The sequence below is a fragment of the Elaeis guineensis genome, chromosome 6 (assembly GCF_000442705.2).
Source record: "Elaeis guineensis isolate ETL-2024a chromosome 6, EG11, whole genome shotgun sequence".
In the NCBI taxonomy this organism is placed as follows: Eukaryota; Viridiplantae; Streptophyta; class Magnoliopsida; order Arecales; family Arecaceae; genus Elaeis; species Elaeis guineensis.
This window is the reverse complement of record NC_025998.2, coordinates 9,561,033-9,585,351: the sequence shown is the minus strand read 5'-3', so window position 1 is coordinate 9,585,351 and position 24,319 is coordinate 9,561,033. Positions and strand designations below refer to the sequence as shown.

Here is a 24,319-nt window from a genome sequence, read left to right as displayed (position 1 = left end):
CCGCTTGTCAGGCGCGTTGGACAGACAAGAGCCCCGCTGTTGTGGAGAGAGAAGCGGCGCGGACCGTAGGATTGGCTGCTAGAGCTGACGTGGGTGCCACCCTACCGTTCATTTTTTATCTACCCTTCGGGCCTTTTGCGGCTCCTAAACCGAAATCTCCGCCATTTCCTTCGGCCCTCCTCTCGTCCTCCTCCGCTCTTCGGAAGCGGTTCCCAGCTCCGGCGACCTCCGCCAGTGCTCGCGTGGTCCTTGTGCGCGCTTCTCGGGCTAGGGTTTCGGCAGGGAGGTTCTTGGTTCGGTGTTCGAGCTAGAGGAGGAAGAATAAGCTTAGGGTTCTTTTGCGGTGATATTTGTGGTGCGATCTCATGGACGCGGCAGCCAAGGGAGAGAAAGGTATCCAAGATTTTTTTTTTCTTGATAAATGTTTTCTTGGTTAACCTCTCTTTCTAATATTTCTTCGAGGATTTCTGCCCTTTTTGATACTTTTTTGATTTTTTTTTTCAATTATTTCTTTGATATATCGTGGGTTTCGTTCTTGGAATCGAGTCTTTGATCCTTTTTTATTATTATTATTTTTATGGATAAACATGCGTTATCCCTGATGTCCTTTATTGCTTCTTTGATAAGAGATCGGATCTGCAATGAATCATTTTGATAAAATTTTTCGATTTGGACTCGATTTGCTGTTGCGACGGATTTATTAAACGTATAGTGGATAGATCTATCCGTTACGTCGAAGTTTGTTGCAGATTTAAGGATCAGAGATTGTCGTCTTGGTTGCCGGAGGCTTTTCCGGGGCTTTATCGAGTTGATTACTGTCTTTAGATATAAGTACCTGGGCGCTCGTTTCGCATATTGGTTATTCGATCCCCTCTCTCACTGCATAGACTGGATTAGAAGCCTAAGCTCAGGGATCAGGATTTATAGAATTGTTATGAACGCGGGTTTCTTTTGGAATTCTATACCTCTTTCAAAGCGTTTCTTATCATCATTTGCCCTTGTATCTGATGTCTCCTTTTCCCCTTGTCTTTGATCAATGGATTAATTGAATCAGTGTTCTGGACCTTGGATCTGCGAAGATTCGTGTGTGAATGATAAAAATATTTACATCTTGAAATGTCCAATAGATTTTGTTCAGTAGATCTGAGGCCGATCAAGGTCGTGTAATTTTCTGGGTATGATTAACTTATTTGTACTGGTTTCTTGGAACCATCTCTGCTTCATGAGATCCAATATGAGTTTGATGTGCAGGAATTTGTTGGAAAAATTGAAGTTCTTTTTTTTTTTTTTGGCAAGAAATTCTGATTTTGTGTGCCTCGACTTTTCCAGGCATCGAAGATGCAGTGAAAAATCTGAAGATAGAGACATCACCAACAGCCAGCACTATCCATATGGTATTCGTGTCTTATTTGATTGATTCTACAATAGTAAAATTTTTCTCTTTCTTGTCACTTGATCTTTCATTCGCTATCTATCTTCGCAATTCTTGCACTGTTAGATGTAACTAAGTTCTGACTCGTTGTTCCTTTTTAACAATTTGATATATCTGGTTCTCTATTTTTGGACAGTCTGGCCCTAAAGATGCAAGGCCTGCTGATGCAACATCTTGCATCTCTTCAAAGGATGCAACAAACAGCATCAAAGACAGTGAGGTGGACCAGGAGACTCTGGTGGGTGAGCCGGGCATGTATTACTATGGATACTACTATCCTGGTTTGGCTCTTATCCTGTGTTTTATTAACTTTTTAGAAATGTATTTTCCCCCGTTGTCTGATGGTAGTACTGGCACAGGATTTAATGGATCGTTTGGAGAATGGGATGACCAAAGTTACTTTTTGGGAACTGATGGCTTAGAAATTCAGCCTCCTGTAAGTTTTCTTATTCATGTTATAATACAGACACACACATATATGTATATATTGATAATTTGGAGTCAGTCTTAGCTTTTGTGTTTCTCCTGATCCAGAGCAAACTACATGTGTAGCTCATGGAGCACTAGAAAGCTAAATTTATTTGGTTCATGTTTAATTCTTCTTGACTCTATTAATATATGTTGTTACTACACACACACACGCGCACGCGCACGCGCACGTGCGCACACACAGAGAGAGAGAGAGAGAGAGAGATGGGTTTGGCTCCACTCAGATTCGATCAGGTCTCCATTGCATAATAGGAGTTCCACATTAATAATCCGAGTTGTTGGATGTGATTTACAACCTCTAAACTACATACACAAAAAAATCATATGATTTGGAGACCTCTAGCCTATGCATGAAGTAATCAAAAAACATATATAATCAAATATTATATAAATTGTCCATTTGTTTGACTACTTATGCATATATAGGGGACTCTAAATTACATGATTTTAGTATGTAAGCAATTTAGGGATAGTAGATCATATTTAATAACTCAAATCATTGGTGTGAGATCTCTATCTTCCAATCTAGACTTGATTGGATCTGAGTGGAGATCCACTCGAGAGTAGCCAAGCTGGTCCTATATTATAAATATTTTACTGTCAAGTTACTGTTGCTATTAATATTACTGTTATTACTACTATTATCATTATAATTATTACTATTATTGAATCTTCTTGGACCTAGTATAGGTTTTTAATTTTACGAAGATTCTGATTCTTGCTGCTACTATTTTGCTTTTCCAAGATGGATATTGTCTTGTATCTTATCAAGGGATGTTCAGGCATTTATCTATCATCTAACTTTTTGAAATTGATTTTTCTTTAACTGTTGATATGGCTATGAAAGGATTTTAAAAAAAAAATAAATAAAAAGACATTCCAAAAACATTATTGAGCCATTGACACAGTATGACCTGCATTGTTGGATACATGAGATGTGGTGATTCATGTATTAGTTTCAATTGTTTTTGAATGTGTTCATGCCATTAACCTCTCTCTCTCTCTCTCTCTCTCTCTCTCTCTTATATATATATATATATATATATTTTTTTTTTTTTTTTTTTTTTTTCTCTCATAACCTGAGTCTCTGTTAGGTGTATCTAGCCTGCAGAAGTGTTCCGACGCACTTTCAGTTATGAATTTTTTTTTTTTTTTGTATTTTGTCTCCAGAAACCTTCTGCTCTACTGCGAATGAAATTGCTTCTATATTCTCTATTTGGCAAGAATCCTGCAACAGTTCTACTTACCTGGTTCCATTGTACAGCTAGCTTCAAGGATTCTATTTTTGTTTCTGTACCTTCTTCATTCTAATAACTATTCTAGTGAATTTTATGTAACAAGTAAATGAACAATCTTTTGTGAAGCATGATGTATGAAATCATCCTACCATGTATAGGAGCTTACTGAAATGCTAAGCTTGGAAATCTCAGATTTTTTTACTTTTCTTGGCTGATTAATATTAACAATGAACTGAAAAAAATAAAAGGTGAAATCACCAGGAAATATCTTAGTTAAAGATGCTTGATTTGTTACCTTTCTGATCAACTTTAACCATAGCATCTGGACCGCCTAAAAGGGCGGCTTTATGCATGAGAATCCTGTCATTGCAGGGTTTGGGGAGGGTGAGGGTGATGTATGCAACTTTACCTCCATGTGCTGAAAGGCTATTTCTGTGTTTCAAACTTGTGACCTCTTGGTCATATTGGAGCAATCTTACCGTTGCACCAAGGCTCACCCTTTACCATTTGAATACTCAAATACGTATCTCCCTCTGATTCAAGAATCTTTGTTTATGATGACAGTCGTGGATAGATAAATGATTCGATGGTTATGCTTTTCTAAGGTGCTGGCTGGTTATGCAACATTGGGCTGCAGTAACATATGTTTATGTTTTATTTCAGGCCGTTCAAGTAGATGGATCATTTGTATATTATCTGCCAGGCCTTCAACCTGGATACACTTCTTATAGTACATTCTCACCTGGTGCCATGATTGGTTTTGATGGACAGTACAACTTGGGCCAACCATATTACCCAGCTCCAATGATCCCTCAACCCCTCGTTTCTCCAATGCCTTTTCCTCAACCAGTTGCTTATGGACCTGAGCCTGTTCCTGTGTACCCATGGGATGCATCTTTTCTTTTTCCAGATGGGTCCCAGGGGAGCACAACTAATGGAGATTCATCAAATCTATGTAGCAAACCTAATTACTCTTCCCAGGGCAATACATTCGCAAATTTAAAAGCTTCGCCAAGCCTAAAGTCTACCTCAGAAACAAAAGGATCCTCACCAGCGTCAGATGTGTCACTAACTCCTACAGTACGTAGTCAACCTCTGAAGCCTGTGAATAAGGTAATGCATTTTTGTATATATTTAATAACTTCAGATCCACTGCCTTGCCTTTGGACATATGTGAATTTTTGGCTATCTTTTGGCTCATTTTTAATGTTGACTTGACTTGGTTTTAGGCAGCTGCTGCTGTTCTATCCAAAGGTTATCCTCCCATAAACAAGTTTCCGCCATATATTAACCAAGGGAAAGGTGGCCTGCTGTATCCAACCAACTCCATCAGTTTGAAAGAAAGTGGTAGAAGTTTGGTTGGCAGTGAGAAGCTGAAACCAAGAAACAAGCTTAATGGCCTTGGCGATTTTGACTTGCTAAATGAACAGAATCGTGGTCCAAGAACAAATAGCTCCAAAATTTCTTGGAACTCTGAGGTTGAAGCTGATGGATCTCTCTCTGTTGAGAAGCATGAGAACAGCAGCGCTTCAATAGCTGCTGTTGTAAATAGAGATGAATATAACCATCCTGATTTTCCTACAAAGTATGATCATGCTTTGTTCTTTGTGATAAAATCATACAGTGAAGATGACATTCACAAGAGTATTAAGTACAATGTGTGGGCAAGCACTCCAAATGGAAACAAAAGGCTTGACAATGCTTTTCAAGTTGCACAGGAGAAGATGGCAGAAAAGGGCATCAAGTGTCCTGTGTTTCTTTTCTTCTCTGTAAGTATACTAATCCTTTTACAGGCCTAATTATAGATGTGACCTGATATGATCAATACTATTTTCTACAAGTATGGGCTATGATTTGCTAGGAGCAAGCATTTGGGTCACCAATGTTACAAATTTACAATCAATTGTATAAAGTTGCATTGTTTGTATTTGTAACATTCATATAAATGTTTATATGTCATAAGAAAATGAACCTGTTATTGAGAGACATGTTCTTTACTATACGGGTTCCTGATATTATTGGGAATTAAGAGTAGGGCAAATGTATGCGGATCTTATATGGTGCTAACCTTTGCTAAAGCTCTGCCACTAATTTGCTGCATTTATTTCGGTCCACACATGCTTTATCTTGCTCATCAGTTTTCACACTCAAGAGTCAAGATGCATATATGCATGCTCTTGCTTATACTTTTGCGGTGTGATCGAATTCAGTAACATGAGTTGGAATTTGGACGATGACATTGTGATTTGTAGGCTTTAGCATGCTTTCTTTTTCCTTTTCATTTTAAATGCCATTATTGTTTTGTCTAAATTATATAGTTGTGTTTAGACAATGGGAAACCAACTGTACTATAGCTTCCGATTTGAACTTTACTGCTAGTACAAAGTTATCCTGGTGACACATGGGATGCTTGAGTTCAATTATAATGAGTTTGAGTTGAGTTGTTGAGATTGAAGTTTATAGATTTATACTGCTAGCGTGGCCATCTAAATTCCATTTGGTCCACCCAGGGAATTATTTAGAGATAGTAGCTCAACTGTAATGCAGCTTTTCATTTTAAGGACTCTATTTGCAAATTAGTATTCAGCTTATCTCTTTGCTTACTTTCATCTTTTAAATCATTTTTAATGCCCAGGTTAATGCAAGTGGTCAGTTTTGTGGTGTAGCTGAAATGATTGGTCGAGTAGATTTCAGCAAGAATATGGATTTTTGGCAACAGGACAAGTGGAATGGTTTTTTCCCAGTAAAGTGGCACATAATAAAGGATGTTCCAAATCCGCAATTTCGTCATATAATATTGGAGAACAATGAGAACAAGCCCGTTACTAATAGCAGAGATACACAAGAGGTACCCTTCAAAAACTATATTGTAACTTTCTGATAACTTGTGTGGTCACAGATGTATCAAAATGCCTAGATGACTGGTCCTGTTCATCTATGCTTGTGAGAAATTTGACTAAACGTGGAACTTTGTATTTATTATATGTTCTATTAATTTTGCTTTCAACACTGGAATTTGGTTAACACCAATATCTGTAATGTTTTTTCCCAATATTGTTGATGTCGAAACGACAACTGCCGTCTTTTCATCATATTTGATATCGATAAAATGACAAGCATTCTTAAAGAGAAAATTTTATCATGCCTAACTGTTTTAAGTTTTTAAGGGTAATGAGGACATGCCTCTATGTATATGAACTTCTTCAGTGACCTTAATTTTTTTGTCCATTGTTAAAGACGCATGTTATAATGCTTTTAAGATACACAATACTATGATGTTAGCTCAGGCATTATTTAGTTCTTAATCAGCTCTGCTTTACCTTTAGAATTTATTATGTGGAAGCTATAAGTTGCATTTCATGTCTCTTAACATGTGAAAACCTGCGTGTAAGGATGAAGTCTGTAACTCGTTTGGATGACACACTATTCAAATGCTCTCAAAAATAGGTTGCACTATCCTTGTAAAAAATTCTGTTAAAGAGCTAAACATGGTGAAGTTGGGTGTGTCAACTCTTACTACATCTTTTATTCGTTGTTTTGATTTGAGCTGTGGAGTTTTGATATGGGGGTTTCATTATCTGGATAACTGTCATATGGTCCGCTCAATTAGGTTTTCCTTATTATTTTGTGATAATTTCTTTAATCTTTTCAGGCATTATGTTATTTGCGAATGACATATTGTCTTCTAATCAAATTCTTATGCTATATTAATATTAGGTGAAATTTCCCCAAGGTACTGAGATGTTGAACATTTTTAAGAGCTATTCCTCAAAGACTTCTATATTGGATGACTTTGGTTTCTATGAGAATCGGCAGAAAGCAATGCAGGAAAAAAGGAGCAAGCCGCCTACTCCAAATTTGGTACGTTCATCGATAATATTTTCCTTCATACCTCTACCAAGGTTCTCATTTTTCTTTTTCTGATTTCGATCAGCTAATTGCATGTTTATTGTTGGCTGTACACTTTTTGATCTTCTGAGTAGGTTATCATGCTCCTGCATTCAAGAGAAAAGAATCTTGTTGAAGTGAGCATTATGCATATCTACCGAATAGGTTATGTATGTAGTGGAAACGGACCGTCTTATGCAACAATGCAATCTTGGTCTGCCATGGTAAATGTAAAATTTTCTGGGATTTGCTGTGGACCTGATTGCTAACTGCCACCGGTTGAATATATCCAATTGGTCTGGTGTTATAGCAAATTCTGGTGACGCTGGGAAAGTTTCATGGATCATCGTGTTTCTGTTTTCTAAGGCACGGTATAGGCTACACTTTGGTATGCCTATTAAAATAGATATAGTCAGTTGCTAGACAATTACCAGATTTAATTAGTCTATATGCTACAGAGTGTATTTTTTTTTTTTTTTTTGTGGGGTGGGGTGATTATTGATAGACATCATAACATCATGTTTGATAATATTTTGATTTGTTCTGTGCTGTCCGTTTTGTGATTCTGTTCCTTGTTAGATAACCGATCATTTTAACGATTTGATTGATGACATTAAACCTTCACTAATGTTTTTATTTGTAACTTATACAGCCAAAAGCTGATGACTTGGCCCAATTTGCAACACAGGTTGATCCAAAGTTTAAAGTTTCCAGTCCCCAGTTGGAGATGTCTTCTGGCAAGACCAAGGAGGAGCAAGCAGTGGTGGCTGCGGCGAAGTAACGGCGGTGGAAGGATGCCTGTGTGAATTGGGTAAGACTGAGGCATTATGGTGGACATCTGACGTGGAAAAAATTGGAAAAAAAAAAAAAAAAAAGCGCAGTGCTTCTGAAGAAAGGTAACTCCCCATGAGCAAGTTTGCAATGATTGGGTAGAGATGCGATAGCTATTCCCAGTAAAGCGGAAACCAATGCCGTTGGCAATGACAGATCTCGTGCCAACACATTCCATAGAATTCATACTCTGCTTTTGTTCTCATTGGAGGAATGTCGTTCTTACTTTTCTGTTTCATGTTTCTGGGGGGCGTTTATTTTGGCTGTCGAGGAAGCTCCTATGTTGGTGGGCGGGCGGGCGGTACTGCAGGTTGCTAGACTTGATGAGCTTTCTGAGTTGGAAGCCCAAGGTCTATGCGAATGCAGTGTTGTTGTAAAATGGAGAAGGAAAAAAAAAAAAAAAAAAAAAGAAAAGGTGAAGAAAGAATTGCAAAAAATAAAATCTAGAAATTCTCTTTCTTATAGCGGATGGCTCTTTATTCTGTTAACTGAGGAATCTTGAACGTACGGAACTTTATTTACTGTTCGTATGCAAACGATGTGTTTGGTGGAGCTTTGATGTAGCAGTGGTTTTCGGAATGCCCTTAGCGGATAACTAGAGTTTATGGTGCTCGATAGTGATGGGAAAAACGTATAGGCCCGGCCTTCGATGGTGATCTGTAGAAATTATGCCATTATTTGGTTGGTTAAGCTCATTCCTTTCGGTTTACCAAAAAAAAAAAAAAGCTGAGTCCTTTCATCCAAAGCCACAGAATATGAAGTGAATATTTATCCAAAAAAAATGATTAATAGTTGTTGGACTTTGTTCTGGCTATCTGCAGCCCTGATGGAGACACGCAACTAGCAAAAAGGAGTGGTCGACATTTCGTTCAATCGGATGCGTTGTGCGAATGCACTGTAGGTATTTTTTGGATGATAGCGAATGCACTGTAGGTTGACAATCCAATCATTAACAGTATATAATTCGGAATGTGCAAAGATTATGACATCTGTATATCAGAAGAATCATATAAACAACGAGGGCTAGTGTTTATTAAGAAAGGACGGCTGGTTTGAGGGGAAACGGGCCAGCCTCAGAAGCGAAACCAAAGATGGGAAAACGGGCTCGGGATCAATATTATCCAGCAGCGAAATTCTTATTGCACCGCACGATGCATAAAAAATTAAAATTAATAAAATATAATTTAATCTATTAATCTGATTCATATTCGATCCATCAGATTTAAATTTAAACTAAATGAATTTGAATCATAAATAAATTAATTTATTTAATCTATTTAATAATTAGATCATATTTGAATTTTAGATATCTGATCCGTTTAATCCGTTTAATATCCAGATCGGATTGAGTTAGATAATCTGTTTAATTTATTTAACCTATTTCTAACTTATTTAATCCGATCTGTTTAACCTGTTTAACCCATTTAAGATCTATTTAACCTGTTTAAAATCTGTTTAAGCCATTTAACCTAATTTGATCTATTTAATAAACAGATTAAATGGGTCGGATCGGGTTTTCTATTTAATAAATAAGTCGATTCATGTTCAAATTTTTGACCCGTTTAATAAACAGATCAGATTTGGATTGATGATTTTCTGATCCGATCCATTTATGATCCAATCCGTTTATGATTCGATCCGATCCGATTGCCATCCTCACAAAGAATTGCTCTTGTTCAGCATTGATACTTTGTAGAGATGAACTAAATCAGTGGGCTCAGGAATGCTGAAATTTTTCACAGGTTGGTTTCGGATGCCGAATCTTTAAGATCCGAAGGTTTAGGATATTTTAGATATATGTTAAATAAAAATATTTTAAAAATATCATAGAGAATAAAATGAGTTATTCATTTTTCATTTTTGATCAAAAAGATATGCTTGAAGTTTTATAAAAAAAATGAATTATTAAGATATGAAAATATATATTTTTTAAAAACTTTTAAGAAGAAATTATATACAAATATAAAAATATATTGAAGTAATCAATACTTTTAAATATTTTAAAAAATATTTTGTAAATATTATAAATAAATAAAATGAAGTTATGTATTTTCATAAAAGATCGATTTTTTTTTAAAATTGAAAAATAATTATATAACATTTGAAATGTTATTATAGTGTTCCATGGTTGTTGATCAGTTGAGAGATCATCGATTTAATTTTGATTAAGGTTTTAAATTTTATGGTTGTGGGTGGTCTAGTCTCTCCAAGGAATGGGATGCTCTACTGTCCTATCCCATCCCAACAGAAATTCTGATTATACATTTTAATAGATGTCTTTCATCTTTCTTTCCCTTCTTTTTTTTCTTTTTCTTTTTTTTTTTTCTTTTTGTTTCCTCTCTTTTTTTTTTTCTCTTTTTCTTTCTCATATCCCTTCCTATATTTCTTTTTTTTTTTTTGCTTTCTTCTTCCCTTCTTTCATTTTCTTATTCATTTTTTCTTTCTTTTTTTTCTTCTTCTTTCTTCTTATTTTTTTTTCTTTTTTCTTATCTATCAGTGTGAATATGGGTTTTGAAGTCCCGACCTGAATAGAATGCAGGATGCCCCCATCCCATTGGAATTTAAAATTTGAATCTTGATATTGATGGCTCTTAGATTTTAATTTAAGCAGACCTAGATCGAGAAAAATTTTTATAATCCTCACACAAATCCAATATGTGGTAATGGTTTTTTCCCCTTTTATGGTGGTTTTTATATGTATATATTTTTTTACCACATTCAAATTCAGAAAAATCCTTAAAATCCATCCAATATCCAGCACAATTCATAAGCCAATGTCTAGATTGATATTCAGATCCAATCCAATGTAACGATTTGTTTAGATTCCACCCAAAGATATTGAAATAGATATAATTATCTTACCTGTTTTCAACCCCTTCATAAATTCTCATATTGATAGTTTTTAGATTTCCGTTTTTTTTGGCCAGAGTTGGATTTTGAGAAAAATACTAAAAAAATCTAGACTTTAGATCTCTGTATCCAACCGCGCACAACTATTTCTATTCGAATTTGATCCGAGCATGATACGGAAACGGATGTAGTCGAATAATATCCAATCAGTTTTCAATCGTATTAAATCTTACCTGCTTTTATAACGGATATTGGCTGGATCTTTTACCTGGTGAGAATAAAGTCGAGTACAAACAAGCTTAGATTCTGTTAGGATTTGACGCCTCGAGATTCAGCCCACACTGAGCCACAGCGAGATTCGCGATGAAAAACGGAGTCCAACGAGACCAAGATCACCTGAAACGGAGCTCGGATGGAGGAGATACGAGCTTTTGAAGTCGGCACGAGAATCGAGGCGTGGAGGACCGCCGGCGACCGGCGGCGGGCGGCAACGGCGCGGCCGCAGGCGGCGGCGCGCGGGATGCGCGACCCAGGCCCGGCGGCCCAGGCGCGCGCTGGCGCGGCCCGGCCCGCGCACACGGGTCGGCCCAGGCCCTGCCGGCCCTTCTGGCCCCTTGCCCGGTCCACCGTGGACCGGGCGGTCCACGGGGCCTGTGGACCGCGTGGGCTTTCCCACGCGTTTCTCGCGGTTCACGGCACTATTCCGTGGACCGAAGCGCGATCGGAGGGCCCAGTAATTTTCGGTGACGATCCGACGGTTCACGAGGCTGATTTGGCTTGTTTAGGACTCTTAAACCTAATCTAATTAGGTTTAAATTCTGTTTAACCCTTTAAAAGGGCCCTGTGACGAACAGAGGAAGTAGTGGTTGGGTTTTCTCGCCGCCGTACGAACCAGAGGAGAGAGAGAGGCGTGAGGCTGCTGTGAGAGAAGGAGCAGGAGGCTCCTGGACAGCGATCGCCAGGCTCTTCAGGGGTTCGGGGGGTCTCCAAAAGAGAGAGAGCTTTTATGAGGAGAACTTCAGGTGAGAGAGAATTGGGTGTACAAGGGTTGAGGGTGAGGTCTCCTCTTGTAAAATTTTTTTTCATAGTGAAGTTTGAATGCCCGTGGAGACGAGCCCTTTTGTGGCTGATCCACGTATTTTGATTGTTTTTTTTTTTGTTTTGTTTCTTCTTTCTTCCTGCTGCATCGCGTGGTACTGAAAAGATCTTGGGAGGTGGTGTCCTGGCCAAACATCCACCCAACAAGTGGTATCAGAGCAAGGCGGTACAAGGATCAGATTGCAGTGGTAGTGAGCAAGACTGAAGATGGAGAAGACAGAAACAATCAAGATGGAGATCAACAAATTTGATGGTAAGAGCAATTTCTCCTTGTGGCAGGCAAGGGTGAAGGACATGCTCATCCAACAGGGGTTGATCGATGCTCTCTTGTGCAATGAGAAGCGACCATCATGTTGGTGCGGGATTGAAAACGGCTACAGATGCAGGCGGTGAATACCATCCGCATGTACCTGACGGATGAGGTGGTGATCCATGTGCTGAGCGAGACTTTCCCGACAGTGCTGTGGTCGAAGCTCGAGGAGTTGTATATGGCGAAGTCTCTCACCAACACTCTTTTCTCTGGAGGCAGTTTTACCAATTGCGGATGATTGAGGGACAGAGCGTGCAGGAGCATCTCAGCCACTTCCAGAAGATCCTCACCGACCTCCTCAGCATTGGCGAAAACGTTGAGGAGAATACCAGAGCGCTGATTTTGCTGGCGTCGCTTCCCCTTCGTCGAGTCCTTGGTGACTGCTCTTCTAGTGGGAAAGAGCACTATCAAGATGGACGAGGTCACCGCGGTGATACTCCAGAACGAGGTTCTCATGAGGGAGAACCCAGCTTCGAGCTCAAGTGGCGGTAGCTCAGCTTTGGTGGCTTCTGGAGGAGCAGGAGGCGGTAGACGGAGCGACAGGAGATCGCAACGAGGGCGGTCTAAGTCCAGGAGGACTTGAGCAAAATCAGGTGTTACCGGTATGAGGAGTTGGGGCATCTAGCCAGAGATTGCCCTCAACTTAAAAATCGGACGGTGGCTGCTGTAGCGACGGCCGACAGCGATTCAAATGGAGATGTCCTGGAGATATCTGACGAGGTATCTACTTCTTCCAGTAGTGGATATTAGATTCTGCATGCCCCTATCATGTATGTTGCAGAGAGGAGCAGTTTAACTCCCTGGAGAACAATGAGGGCACTGTATATTGCCGGATGGATTGAGCTGTGCGATCAGAGGCATTGGGACGGTCAGCTGGAGGACACATGACGGTGCAGTGAGGAGATTGGGGGAGGTCCGATACATATCCGATTTCAGACGGAATCTTATCTTACTTAGCAGACTGGATTCGAGAGGTTACAGGACGGTAGCTGGTGGAGGAATCCTGAGGGTGCTACGCGGCATAGGATTGTGCTGGAGGGGAAGAAGGGGAGCAGAGGACATTATTACCTGGCGGGGAGCCCAGTGCGAGGTGGAGCTTCGGGAGCCAGGTGGAGTCCAGAGCGAGGTGGAGCTCCAGGAGGCGGATCGGGCACGAGACAGGAGACTCGGGAGGACGGAGGCGACGTCGCAAGGTGAGATTCCTATTGCCGCAGGATGATGCCCCGAGCAGGTCTTAGGTCAGGAGGAGCACAGCATACGATGGAGATTGATCGAGCAGCCTGGCTCAACTCCCATGTTTGCCCATCCATGATCAGCAGCAATTGCCCCAGGGATGGGGGCGAGGAGATCCAGAAGCTCTCGGAGTTTGGAGGAGGCAGAATATCGAGTCGAGGTGGAGATTGTTAGGATTTGATGTATCGAGATTCAGCCCACACTGAGCCCACAGCGAGATTCGCGGCGAAAAACGGAGTCCAACGAGACCAAGATCACCTGAAACGGAGCTCGGATGGAGGAGATACGAGCTTTTGAAGTCAGCACGAGAATCGAGGCGGTGGAGGACCGCCGGCGACCGGCGGCGGGCCGCAGCGGTGCGGCCGCAGGCGGCGGCGCACGGGACGTGTGACCCAGGCCCACGGGACGCGCGACCCAGGCGGGCACACGGCCCAGCCGGGCGCGCAGGCCCGCGCACGCGGGCCGGCCCAGGCCCTGCCGGCCCTTCTGGCCCCTTGCCCCGGTCCACCGTGGACGGGCGGTCCACGGTGGGGCCTGTGGACCGCGTGGGCGTTTCCCACGCGTTTCTCGCGGTCCACGGACTATTCCATGGATCGGAGCGCGATCGGAGGGCCCAGGTGATTTCCGGTGACGATCCGACGGTTCACGGGGCTGATTTGGCTTGTTTAGGACTCTTAAACCTAATCTAATTAGATTTAAACTCTGTTTAACCCTTTAAAAGGGCCCTGTGACGAACAGAGGAAGTGGTGGTTGGGTTTTCTCGCCGCCGTACGAACCAGAGGAGAGAGAGAGGTGTAAGGCTGCTGTGAGAGGAGCAGGAGGCTTCTGGACAGCGGTCGCCAGGCTCTTCAGGGGTTCAGATGGTCTCCAAGAAAGAGAGAGCTTTTGTGAGGAGAACTTCAGGTAAGAGAGAATTGGGTGTACAAGGGTTGAGGGTGAGGTATCCTCTTATAATTTTTTTTTTCATAGTGAAGTTTGCATGCCCCGTGGAGACGAGCCCTTTTGTGGTTGATCCACGTATTTTGATTATTTTTTTTTTGTTTTGTTTCTTCTTTCTTCCTGCTACATCGCGTGGTACTGAAAAGATTTTGGAAGGTGGTTCCTGACCAGACATCCACCCAATAGATTCACCAATGTTGCATGACTACATTCGAATACACCGATGAACAGCATTGTCATGGGATCATACTTCTAACAAAAGCCCAGTATCTAATATTGTTTGGAAAGTCCAAAGAAAAAAAGAAGCCCTTTTGTTTGAGCCTCCTCTTAGTCGCATCTAGACCCAGCCCCTTTTCCCCCTATATCACCCACTCTCCAAAGGTTACCTACATACGCAACCAAAACCGGCCTCATGGGAGCAAGGCGTGCTTCACTGTTCGATACATGTTGTTCACCGTGTGAATGGAAGCAACTCTAGCGCACATTGGAAGGGCATGTACTCTATGAACCGGCACTTTTGTGGTGCACGTGATGCACCATAACATGCGGTGCATCATGCTGACTATCCATCCTACTCATAAATAAATGACTAGCAAACAATACACACTCCTTGTATGCATAACTAGCACTTGGTGCGCATGTTGTTTGCTGACCATCCATCCTGCGATGAATGATTAATATGATGTACTATATACTGCGGTGCATCATAGAGAATTTGTGCTATGTAATTCATTCATTGAATCTAGTCTTGCCATTTGACCATCCCTCTCTTTGCACAACAACCACTCTTGATTGATCACATTTTTTTTGTCCCTCGATTGATCACATTTCTTTCGTCCCTATTCTCACCATTTCTAGATGTTTCATGTGAACATCCTCACCAAACGTTCTTCATACCTGTCCTGATCTTTATTAACTCTATAACCACCTTTGACCCTTTATCCTGCATATCATTTCCTTTTCTTATCCTTGATAAAGACCGGTGTCTTTTTGTTTGAGTAGCAAAGAGCAATCCCCTTCCTTTGAGATTTTAGGATTGATCTTTCTATTCAATTTTTAGATATTTTATTTTCTAATTCAAAGATATATTTATTCACTTTTATTTTAATATAATGCATCCTCTTTGCCCCTGGAAAAAAAAAAAAAATAGGAATCCCTTACTCTGAAATATCTACCATCCTATTGGGAGATGCTTGGTGTGCATCTCCCCTACCCCATCTCATTATATGCACTTGATACCACATGCTATAAATACATCACCTACTATTAACAATTTAACGTTCAAGTCCTTGTGGTTTCCTTTGTGCCGGATTCACACCTGATGGCACTTAGTATAACTACTACGGTACTACACCTAATAATTCAACATTCAACTCTTTCTGTTTTACGGGACTGGCACCGAATGAGCCGAGCCAACCGGACGGCTACCACCGCAGAAGCGTAAACATGGGTGAGAACGTCCTTCCCATCGTTTATCGCACGGGTCATGTTTCAATATCCCTCATCCACACATCTCTTAACCATATCCAAAGCTAGCGACATATAAGAGACAAAAGAAATCGTACACGCGTCTTCCAATCGGTTGGCCCATGCAGGACAAGCAAAGAGTTCCTGAGGAACAACATCATCGAAACCAAGGCCACGTATAAAATCCATCTCTCCTCCCATGTTTCCTTCCACTTTCTTCATGGCCACCACCGTCGAAGCCGAAGGAGGGAGAGGAAGAGGAGATCAAACCCAAGCGATCAGGATGCTCCGCGGGGCACCAAACGGCGGTCATTCTATGTCCTCCTGGCGGTCAACTACGTGGCTCTCTTCGTCGGCACCCTCGCCTCTACCCTCCTCTCCCGGTTCTACTTCGCCCATGGCGGTTCGAACCGGTGGGTCGCCACCTTGGTCCAGTCGGCCGGCTTCCCTCTCCTTCTCGTCCCTATCTATCTCTCTCCGTCTTCTTCTTCTTCTTCTTCCCCCTTCTTTCGCTTCACTCCTCGCCTTTTTGCTCTGTGTCTCTTTGTTGGCCTGCTCTTGGGTGTCAACAATCTCCTCATCTCCTGGGGCGTATCGTACCTCCCGGTGTCCACATCTTCTCTAATTCTCTCGTCCCAGCTGGCCTTCATTCTTGTCCTCTCCGCTCTTCTCGTTCGCCAACCTCTGACCTTCTCGAATCTCAACTGCGTCGTCCTTCTTACGCTCGCCTCCGTCCTCCTCGCAATCGGCTCCAACTCCGACCGGCCCCCGGGAGTCTCCCGCGGCCGCTTCTTCCTCGGGTTCGCCGCCACCCTCGGCGCCGCCTGCCTCTTCGCCCTCTATCTCCCGATCATGGAGTTGGTGTACAGAAAGGTGGATGGGTACCGGCTGGTGATGGAGGTGCAGGTGGTGATGCAGGTGGCGGCGACGGCGCTGGCGGCGGTGGGGATGGCGGCGGACGGTGGGTGGAGGAGAGTTGGGATTTGGGGAAGGCCGGGTATTGGGTGACGATCGTGGCGACGGTGGTGACCTGGCAGATGTGCTTCATGGGGACGGCCGGCATGGTTTTCTTGACCTCGTCGCTCCATAGCGGGGTCTGCATGACGGCGCTGCTGGCGGTGAACGTTGTCGGCGGAGTGGTAGCGTTCGGCGACGTGTTTGGCGGGCAGAAGGCGGTGGCGCTGGCATTGTGTTTGTGGGGCTTCTCTTCCTATCTATATGGGGAGTATAAGAAGAAGAAGAAAGAGGAAGAGGCCCGGGAGGAGGAGGAGGAGGAGGAGGAGGTGGTACTGGTGGAAGGAAAGAATGAGATCGAGAGGTCGGGCGCCAGGAGTAGTAGTGACGGGGGGTGTAACTTGTGACTGTTGTTTTTTGCTTTTGTTTCTGTTTTTAGCGCTAAATGGGGTTGGGTAAAGATTGCGGTTTTGTTTAGTTTAAGATTTACAAGAATAGTAGCGGTTTTCGCAAAAGGATAGAGTGAGTTGGTTTTAGAGCTTATCATTGGTAAACATCAACGTCAATTTAGTGCAGACAATAGAAAAACACCTTATAGAATGAAAGATGGGTGTGTGCATGCATGCCATGTACTCAAGCTGCTTTGATCTTGGGTTTGATGTTTTTTTCTAGTATTGAATCATGCCATTGGTCATTCTAGTCCTTGTTGGTTAGCCATTAACCCAATAGTATATGAGCAACCGGTGCAACTTCGTTGCCGATCAGAGCTTCTATATTGAGTTTCACTTCACTCGGGGGTTAGTGTTGCTCATTCTGGCACGGTATTCACATAAAATATCAAATGTATCAGCATTTGATGGTACCAGGCATGAGTGGAGTGCATTTAGTATGGAAACTATTGGAAGCTTGACATAAATCAAAATCAACTCATGACTAGGTTTACTTGTTAGTTTCTGATGCCAAAATGCAATGGACTTCATTCGCACTCATCAGTAGCATTTTACCCTCAAATGCATAGGGGAGCTAATTGTGTGCGCTGTACAAATCTTTATTTTTCCATTTAATTTAGGAATAGACCTCTCTCCCTCCACTTTAAGTCATGAAGTATGGAACAAAACAAAAAAGGGAGCTAATAAATTGAAAAAAAAAAGAGAAAAATATATTTGAATCGTTCGATGCATGTACGTGACGAGAGGAAATGATGATCAGTGCTTATAACCCCTCATAACACTATTTTTAGAACATTTTTACAATTACTGTCCATGGAAAATCTTATTGGCCGGAAAATTCTAATTTGCTCCATTCATGGGCAAGTAGAGCACGTCATTCATTCGTTTACTATAAAATACAAAATTTTTAATTAGTATATATTCTAGCATGAGCGGAATGCATTTGGTGTGAAGACTTGTCCTATATATATATTGACATCAACTGATCATGACCAAGTTTATAAGCTTCTGATTCCAAAAAATGCACATGGGTTGCAATCGTACCCATCAGTAGCATTTTGTCCTCAAATGCATGATAGGACTGACCGAATACAATGTACAAATCTTTATTTTTCCATTTAATTTATGAGGAAACCTCTCTCCCCCACAAGTTCATCCTCAAGTATTAAGCAAAACTATGGGGGAAGCTAATAAATTGCAAAAATGGCAAAATACATTTGAACCATTTCGGTGCATGTATGTGATGAGAGGAGATAAGTGGTTACCCACTGTAACACTAATTAATTATTTTACTTTGTTAAAATTATGATACATGGCAGAATCTTAATGGCCAGACATAGCTTGCACCCAATTCACTGGCATGTAGAGCACATCGTTCATTTGTTAACACATAATTTGTTGGTATTCATGGAATGCATTTGGTAGTGAAGACTTGTGATGGGAGCTTGACATAAATTGACATCAACTCATGACCAAGTTTGCTTATAAGTTTCTGGTGCCACAAATGCACATGGACTCCAAGCGCATCCATTGCCATCAGTATTATTTTACCCTCAAATGCGTAGTTGGGCTAATCATATACATTTTATCAATCCTTGTTTTTAGTTTAATTTATGAGGAGACCTCTCTCACCCACTATTCCCATTGTAAAGTATTAAGCAAAATAACATGGGAATGCGTTTGGTATTCAGTCATGAGTGGATTGCATTTGGTATGAAGACTTGTCCCAAGAGCTTGACATAAATTGACATCAACTCCTGACCAAGTTTTCTTATAAGCTTCCGATGCCAAAAATGCACATGAACTGCTGTGGCAACCGGTAGTAGCATTTTAACCCAAATGCATTGATGGAGGACTAATCGTATACCCTGTACCAATCTTTGTTTTTCCGTTCACTTAAGAAGGAGACATCTCTCGCCCGCAAGTTCAACGTAAAGTATTAAACAAAACAGCAGGGCAGCTAATAAATTAAAACATGGACGCTTGCATTTGCACCATTTTACACAATGAGAGGAAATTACGAGTGTGAAGCCCCTCTAACACTAATTGTAGATCATTTTTACAATGAAAGAATGATTGATCTCTTTTTACGACATCAACTGTTTGGATCACGCTTTGCATAGATTTCAAAGTACTTCAATCACTTTCTTTCATCTTTTGCATAGATCTCGAAGTAGATATTGCATAATCTAAATGTCAAAGGAAGGGATCATTCCTCCGCGCAACAGATACAACTGGAACCCTTTTACAATTATGGCTAAAAAAAAGGTCTCAACCAAGTCTAAATAAATAAATAAATAATCCTTCACAAGTATGGTACATGGCAAAATGTTAGTGGCTGGACAATTCTAGCTTGCGCCCAATTCATTGGCAAGTCAATTTCAAATGAAAAGAAAATCCCTGTTTTCTTTTGGCCCATTAAATTTCTTAAGTGTAGAAATTTTTGTAATAGACTTGGGTTGCAGAGGATCCGCTGCTGAGAGGAATGAATTCATATATTGGATGATTGATTAAATGAAAAAGGTCTTTGATGGATGAATTTTGTGTGCTTGCCAAATTCGCTGTTGTTGTGACTGATGATATATTTGGTAAATATTATTTTAAAAATTAATATATCTAATTAAGAACATGTTTGATTGGAGAGAGTTGGATGTTGCAATAGAAGTGAGAATAAATAACTCATATTTCAGTTGTTTAGTTGGAAGGAATCCTATTGTCATTCCGAGTTTAGGAGGAAATGGAAATGCTTCAATCAATCAAAATCTAATTTGGACTCTTATCTAATGTTCAAATCCTATTCTAACTCCGATTCCGATTTCGATTGTGAATCAAATGCAGCTAAATTTGATTTCACTATAGAAAAAGGGGTATCCAAAGATTATAAAAATCATATCATTGAAATAAGATAAAGATGTTAGTTTACCAAGCTGCGAACACTTCTTGCTGTATATTAGGGACTCGGATTCAAGTTTTGTCTTCACCATATTTTCAGAGAGATCACGGATGTTTGAGAGAGTTCTATTCTTCAATGTGCAGTCATCATCTATCAAATAATAATAAGAATAATAAAATAAATATCCACTTTGCAGTCAAGAAACTAAATCTATACAAACTGATGAAAGGATGATGTTCATAATAAAAGGTTAGCAATTCACTTCGAATGTTTGACCCAAGTTTTATGGTGCCATGCGACCACCCAACATGCATTTGCGGTGTTCTTCCGTGCTTTTTTAGCTGCACATTATGGTATTCTTATGTCCATGGGCTTCTTCTGTGCCTTGTACCGTTGGACCTAGTCCACGCGTCCTATACTTCCTGTTTTTGTGCTTGATTTGTGGCTTAATAGTAGGGTTATAAAAAGGACAAGACATAGGGATGGCAAAATCGATCTAATTTGATGGGTATGTATCTCATCCAAATCTAATCAAATCCGAAAAATAGAGTTTGATCGGATTTGGGTTTGGATTTGAGTTTGGAGAAAAATCAAAAACTGTAACACGGATATGGATAGTATTGTTTTCTATTCGAATTCGAATATGAACCGAACTTACGGATATAGATAATATACGAACCCATATCCGAATATATATATATATATATATATATATATATATATATGAATATTTAATTTATAGTTAATGTGATAATTATATTAGTTTCATCAATTGAATATAATTATAAATTGAGAAATATAAATTTATTTAATGTAATAATTGATGAAACTAATATAATTATCACATTAACTATAAATTGAATATTCATATATATATATATATATATATATATATATATATATATATATATATATATATATATATATATATATATTCATTCTCATTATCTTTTAGTATCTCAAGCTTCTTTTTCACTTAATATTTTTTATTGTAGATAATTAATATTTTTATATCTTAAAAATATTATAATTTTAAATTTTTTATCTTTTTGAACAAGTCCTAAAAGAGATAGTCTTGTTTTATTTAAAAATAATGCCTTTCCATCTTTATAAATTGAGAAATATAAACTTGTTTAAAATATCAATAATAATAATAATAATAATTATTCTTTCTCTTTTTTTCATTATGGTTTTATCTTCAAATAGATAATTTCAATTTATCCTATGATAGTGATTCATCTTTAGTTCATAAATTTATTTTGGTTGTTTATTTTTTTGGATATGGGATGGATATGAGGTACGTATGGGGTGGGTATAGAGAAATGGGTTACCCATAGATATCCGTGAATCCATTGGATATAGGGATGGGTATATTTTTTCTTATCCCATCGGATATCAGGTAAGATTTGGGTATAGGATATTAAGTTCGAATCTGAGGATGGATAGTACAATACCCTATTCAAATCCTACCCATTGCCATCCCTATAGGACAAGCTGTTAGCAAAAATAAACATCAACATATATGCTTTATCATGAATCTAGAATCTTGAATAAAATTTTTATATTCAAAATAACATCATGATTCAGGATCTTGAACAAAAATTTCTTACAGATGTGTTAGAAGGCATATTTGATGTGGAAGAGGAAGACATTCCGTCAGGAGAAAGTGATCCCCTTAATAAATTGGTTTCTCTCCCCTCTCCCTTCTTTCTATTGTAACAATTTTGATGGTTATCGTGGCTGTTACCTTAATGAGTAGGGAGAGGACCAATATATATGTATCTTTTTCTAATGCGGTACATCCATCAAGTGATCAAATGAAACCGACGAAAATTGTTTGTTATTAAAGATAAATTTGAATTCAAATTTCACAAACCGGATCATATACTCGGAAATTCAAATTTCATAAGTCGGATTACATAATCAAAAATTCAAATTTCATAAGCAAGGCCACATAATCTAACATTCTCCCACTTGGCCTGGTAATCAAATAATATTAAGATTTAATAGCATAAATATTAGACATGCAGAAAGAAACAAATCTCTTTATTAATGTTCATTATGAGTACCTTAGTATGGCAAATAGCTAAATGCGAGTTATGGTGGTCATATACTATTTATGCAGTATATTTCCTTCCATATACCACAACATTTGCAACACAACACACTAGGTCTATAAGATATATATATATATATATATATATATATATATATATATATATATATATATATATATATATATATATATATATATATATATATATATTTTTTTTTTTTTTTTTTTTTTTTCATTGTGGTCCACAGTAATGTCTCATAGAGACTTTCCTGTTATAATTAACTTAAGATACAAGTTATGTATACACCATTATGAGAAGCAGAAAATTCATTGATGTATATTAGAAACATATTATGGAACTCAGAGTGTCAAAATCATCATTAATATATTATTCATAAATACAACCAAGACCCATTCTATGTACATGTTCTTTAAATATCTTTGGCTGTAAATCTTTTGTCAATGGATTTGCTATCATGAGATCAATTCTAATATATTCAATAGCCACTCTTTGTTTCTGAACCTCCTCCTTTATGGTAAAATATTTTAATTCCATATGTTTAGCACCTCTTGAGTATTTGTTGTTCTTGGAGAAGAATACTACTGCAGAATTATCACAATCAATTTTCAGCGACTTGGTAATGGTGTCGATAATCTCAAGTCTTAAAATAAAGTTTCGTAGCCATAATGCTTGAATTGTAGCTTCAAAACATACCACAAACTCTACTTTCATAGTGGATGAAGCAATGACAGACTGTTGGATATTTTTCCACAATACTGTTCCTTTAGCCAACATAAATAGATAACCAAATGTGAATTTTCTGCTATCAATGCATCCAACAAAATTTGAATCTGACTATCCAATCACTTCTAAATGATCGCATCTCTTATACATAAATTCTTTGTTCCTTGTAGGTACCTCAAAACTTTCTTTGCAGCTTTTCAATGATCTATTCTAGAATTACTTTAATACCTGCCTAACATTTCAATCACAAAACTAATATCCGGTCTTGTGCAAGTTTGCACATATATTAAACTGCCCATAATTGAAGCATGCGGAATTGATTCCATTACTTTACATTCTACATCATTCTTTGGATATTGTATGAGACTAACTTTATCTCCTTTCTGTATTGGAACAATTCCTGCTAAACATTTCTCCATATTAAATTTCTCTAGAATTCTTTTGATATATTCGTTCTGAGATAATCCTAAAATACCTTGTGATCTGTCACAAAATATTTCAATTTCTATCACATAGGATGCCTCTCCCATGCTTTTCATTTCAAAATTCTTTTTTTAAAAAAAATTTCGTCTCATGCAATATCCCTGAATCATTAGCAGCAAGTAAAATATCGTCAATATATAGAACTAAGAATTCAAACTTGCTCCCATTGATCTTTTGGGATATACATCGATCAACGATATTTTTTTTAAATCCAAAAGATATTATGGTATCATTGAACTTGATGTACCATTGTCGAAAAGCTTGTTTAAGTTCATATATTAACTTCTTTAATTTATACATCATCTGACCTTTTCTTTCTATTGAGAAACCTCTCGGTTGATCCATATAAACTTCCTCCCCTAGATCTCTATTAAAAAAGGCTGTTTTCACATCTATGATCTATTTGATGTAACTCTAAATCATAGTGAGCCACCAATGCCATAATTATTCTTAATGAGTCTTTCTTTGAGATTGGCGAAAAGATCTCTCTATAATCAATGCCTCCCTTCTGAGCATAACCCTTAGCAACAAATTTAGCTTTATATCGTTCGATATTGCCATTTAAGTCATGCTTGGTCTTAAAGATACATTTACACTCGACTCGTTTAGAACCTTCTGGCAATTCGACAAGATCCCAAACTTTATTATGTTTCATGGATTTCAATTCATCATTCATAGTATCAATTCTATTAGACTCAACACTTTCTATGGCTTATAAAAACAAAATCGGATCTTTATTAATTCCAATATCAAAATCTGACTCCTGTAAGTAAACCATATAATCATCTAGAATAGCTGATCTTCTTTCTCTTTGAGATCTTCTTAAAGGTATTTCTTGTGCTTCATATATGTCAAATGTTTGCAAGTTAGTTTCTTCATGCAGTGTTTCCTCATCCAAATGTTGTTCAGTTGCTGGCACAACATTTGGCATAGTTGAGGATGAAGGAATACTTATGGGTAATAA

General features: G+C 39.1%; 2 protein-coding genes across 6 annotated transcripts; both read left to right on the top strand.

Annotated features, from left to right (window-relative positions):
* Positions 1 to 8,342, top strand: LOC105047338 (uncharacterized). Of its 5 annotated transcripts, none has more exons than XM_073259100.1 (9): positions 3 to 393; positions 1,330 to 1,394; positions 1,569 to 1,713; positions 1,792 to 1,868; positions 3,823 to 4,272; positions 4,389 to 4,928; positions 5,795 to 6,007; positions 6,877 to 7,020; positions 7,143 to 7,693. In XM_073259100.1, the coding sequence occupies exons 1-9, from the start codon at positions 366 to 368 to the stop codon at positions 7,314 to 7,316; spliced, it is 1,836 nt and encodes a 611-aa protein (XP_073115201.1). In that variant the 5' UTR covers positions 3 to 365; the 3' UTR covers positions 7,317 to 7,693. The 5 variants fall into 5 exon arrangements, with proteins under 5 accessions (XP_073115199.1, XP_073115201.1, XP_073115202.1 ...); XM_010926239.4 differs by lacking the exon at positions 7,143 to 7,693 and adding an exon at positions 7,736 to 8,342 and having other exon boundaries at positions 5 to 393; XM_073259098.1 differs by having other exon boundaries at positions 1 to 393; positions 1,569 to 1,868.
* A 7,653-nt stretch (positions 8,343 to 15,995) lies between these two features.
* LOC105047409 (probable purine permease 4) lies at positions 15,996 to 17,136 on the top strand. The gene is given in 3 exon segments (XM_010926326.4): positions 15,996 to 16,071; positions 16,074 to 16,724; positions 16,727 to 17,136. Coding segments are annotated over 3 exon segments (1,137 nt in total).
* Positions 17,137 to 24,319: the final 7,183 nt, after the last annotated feature.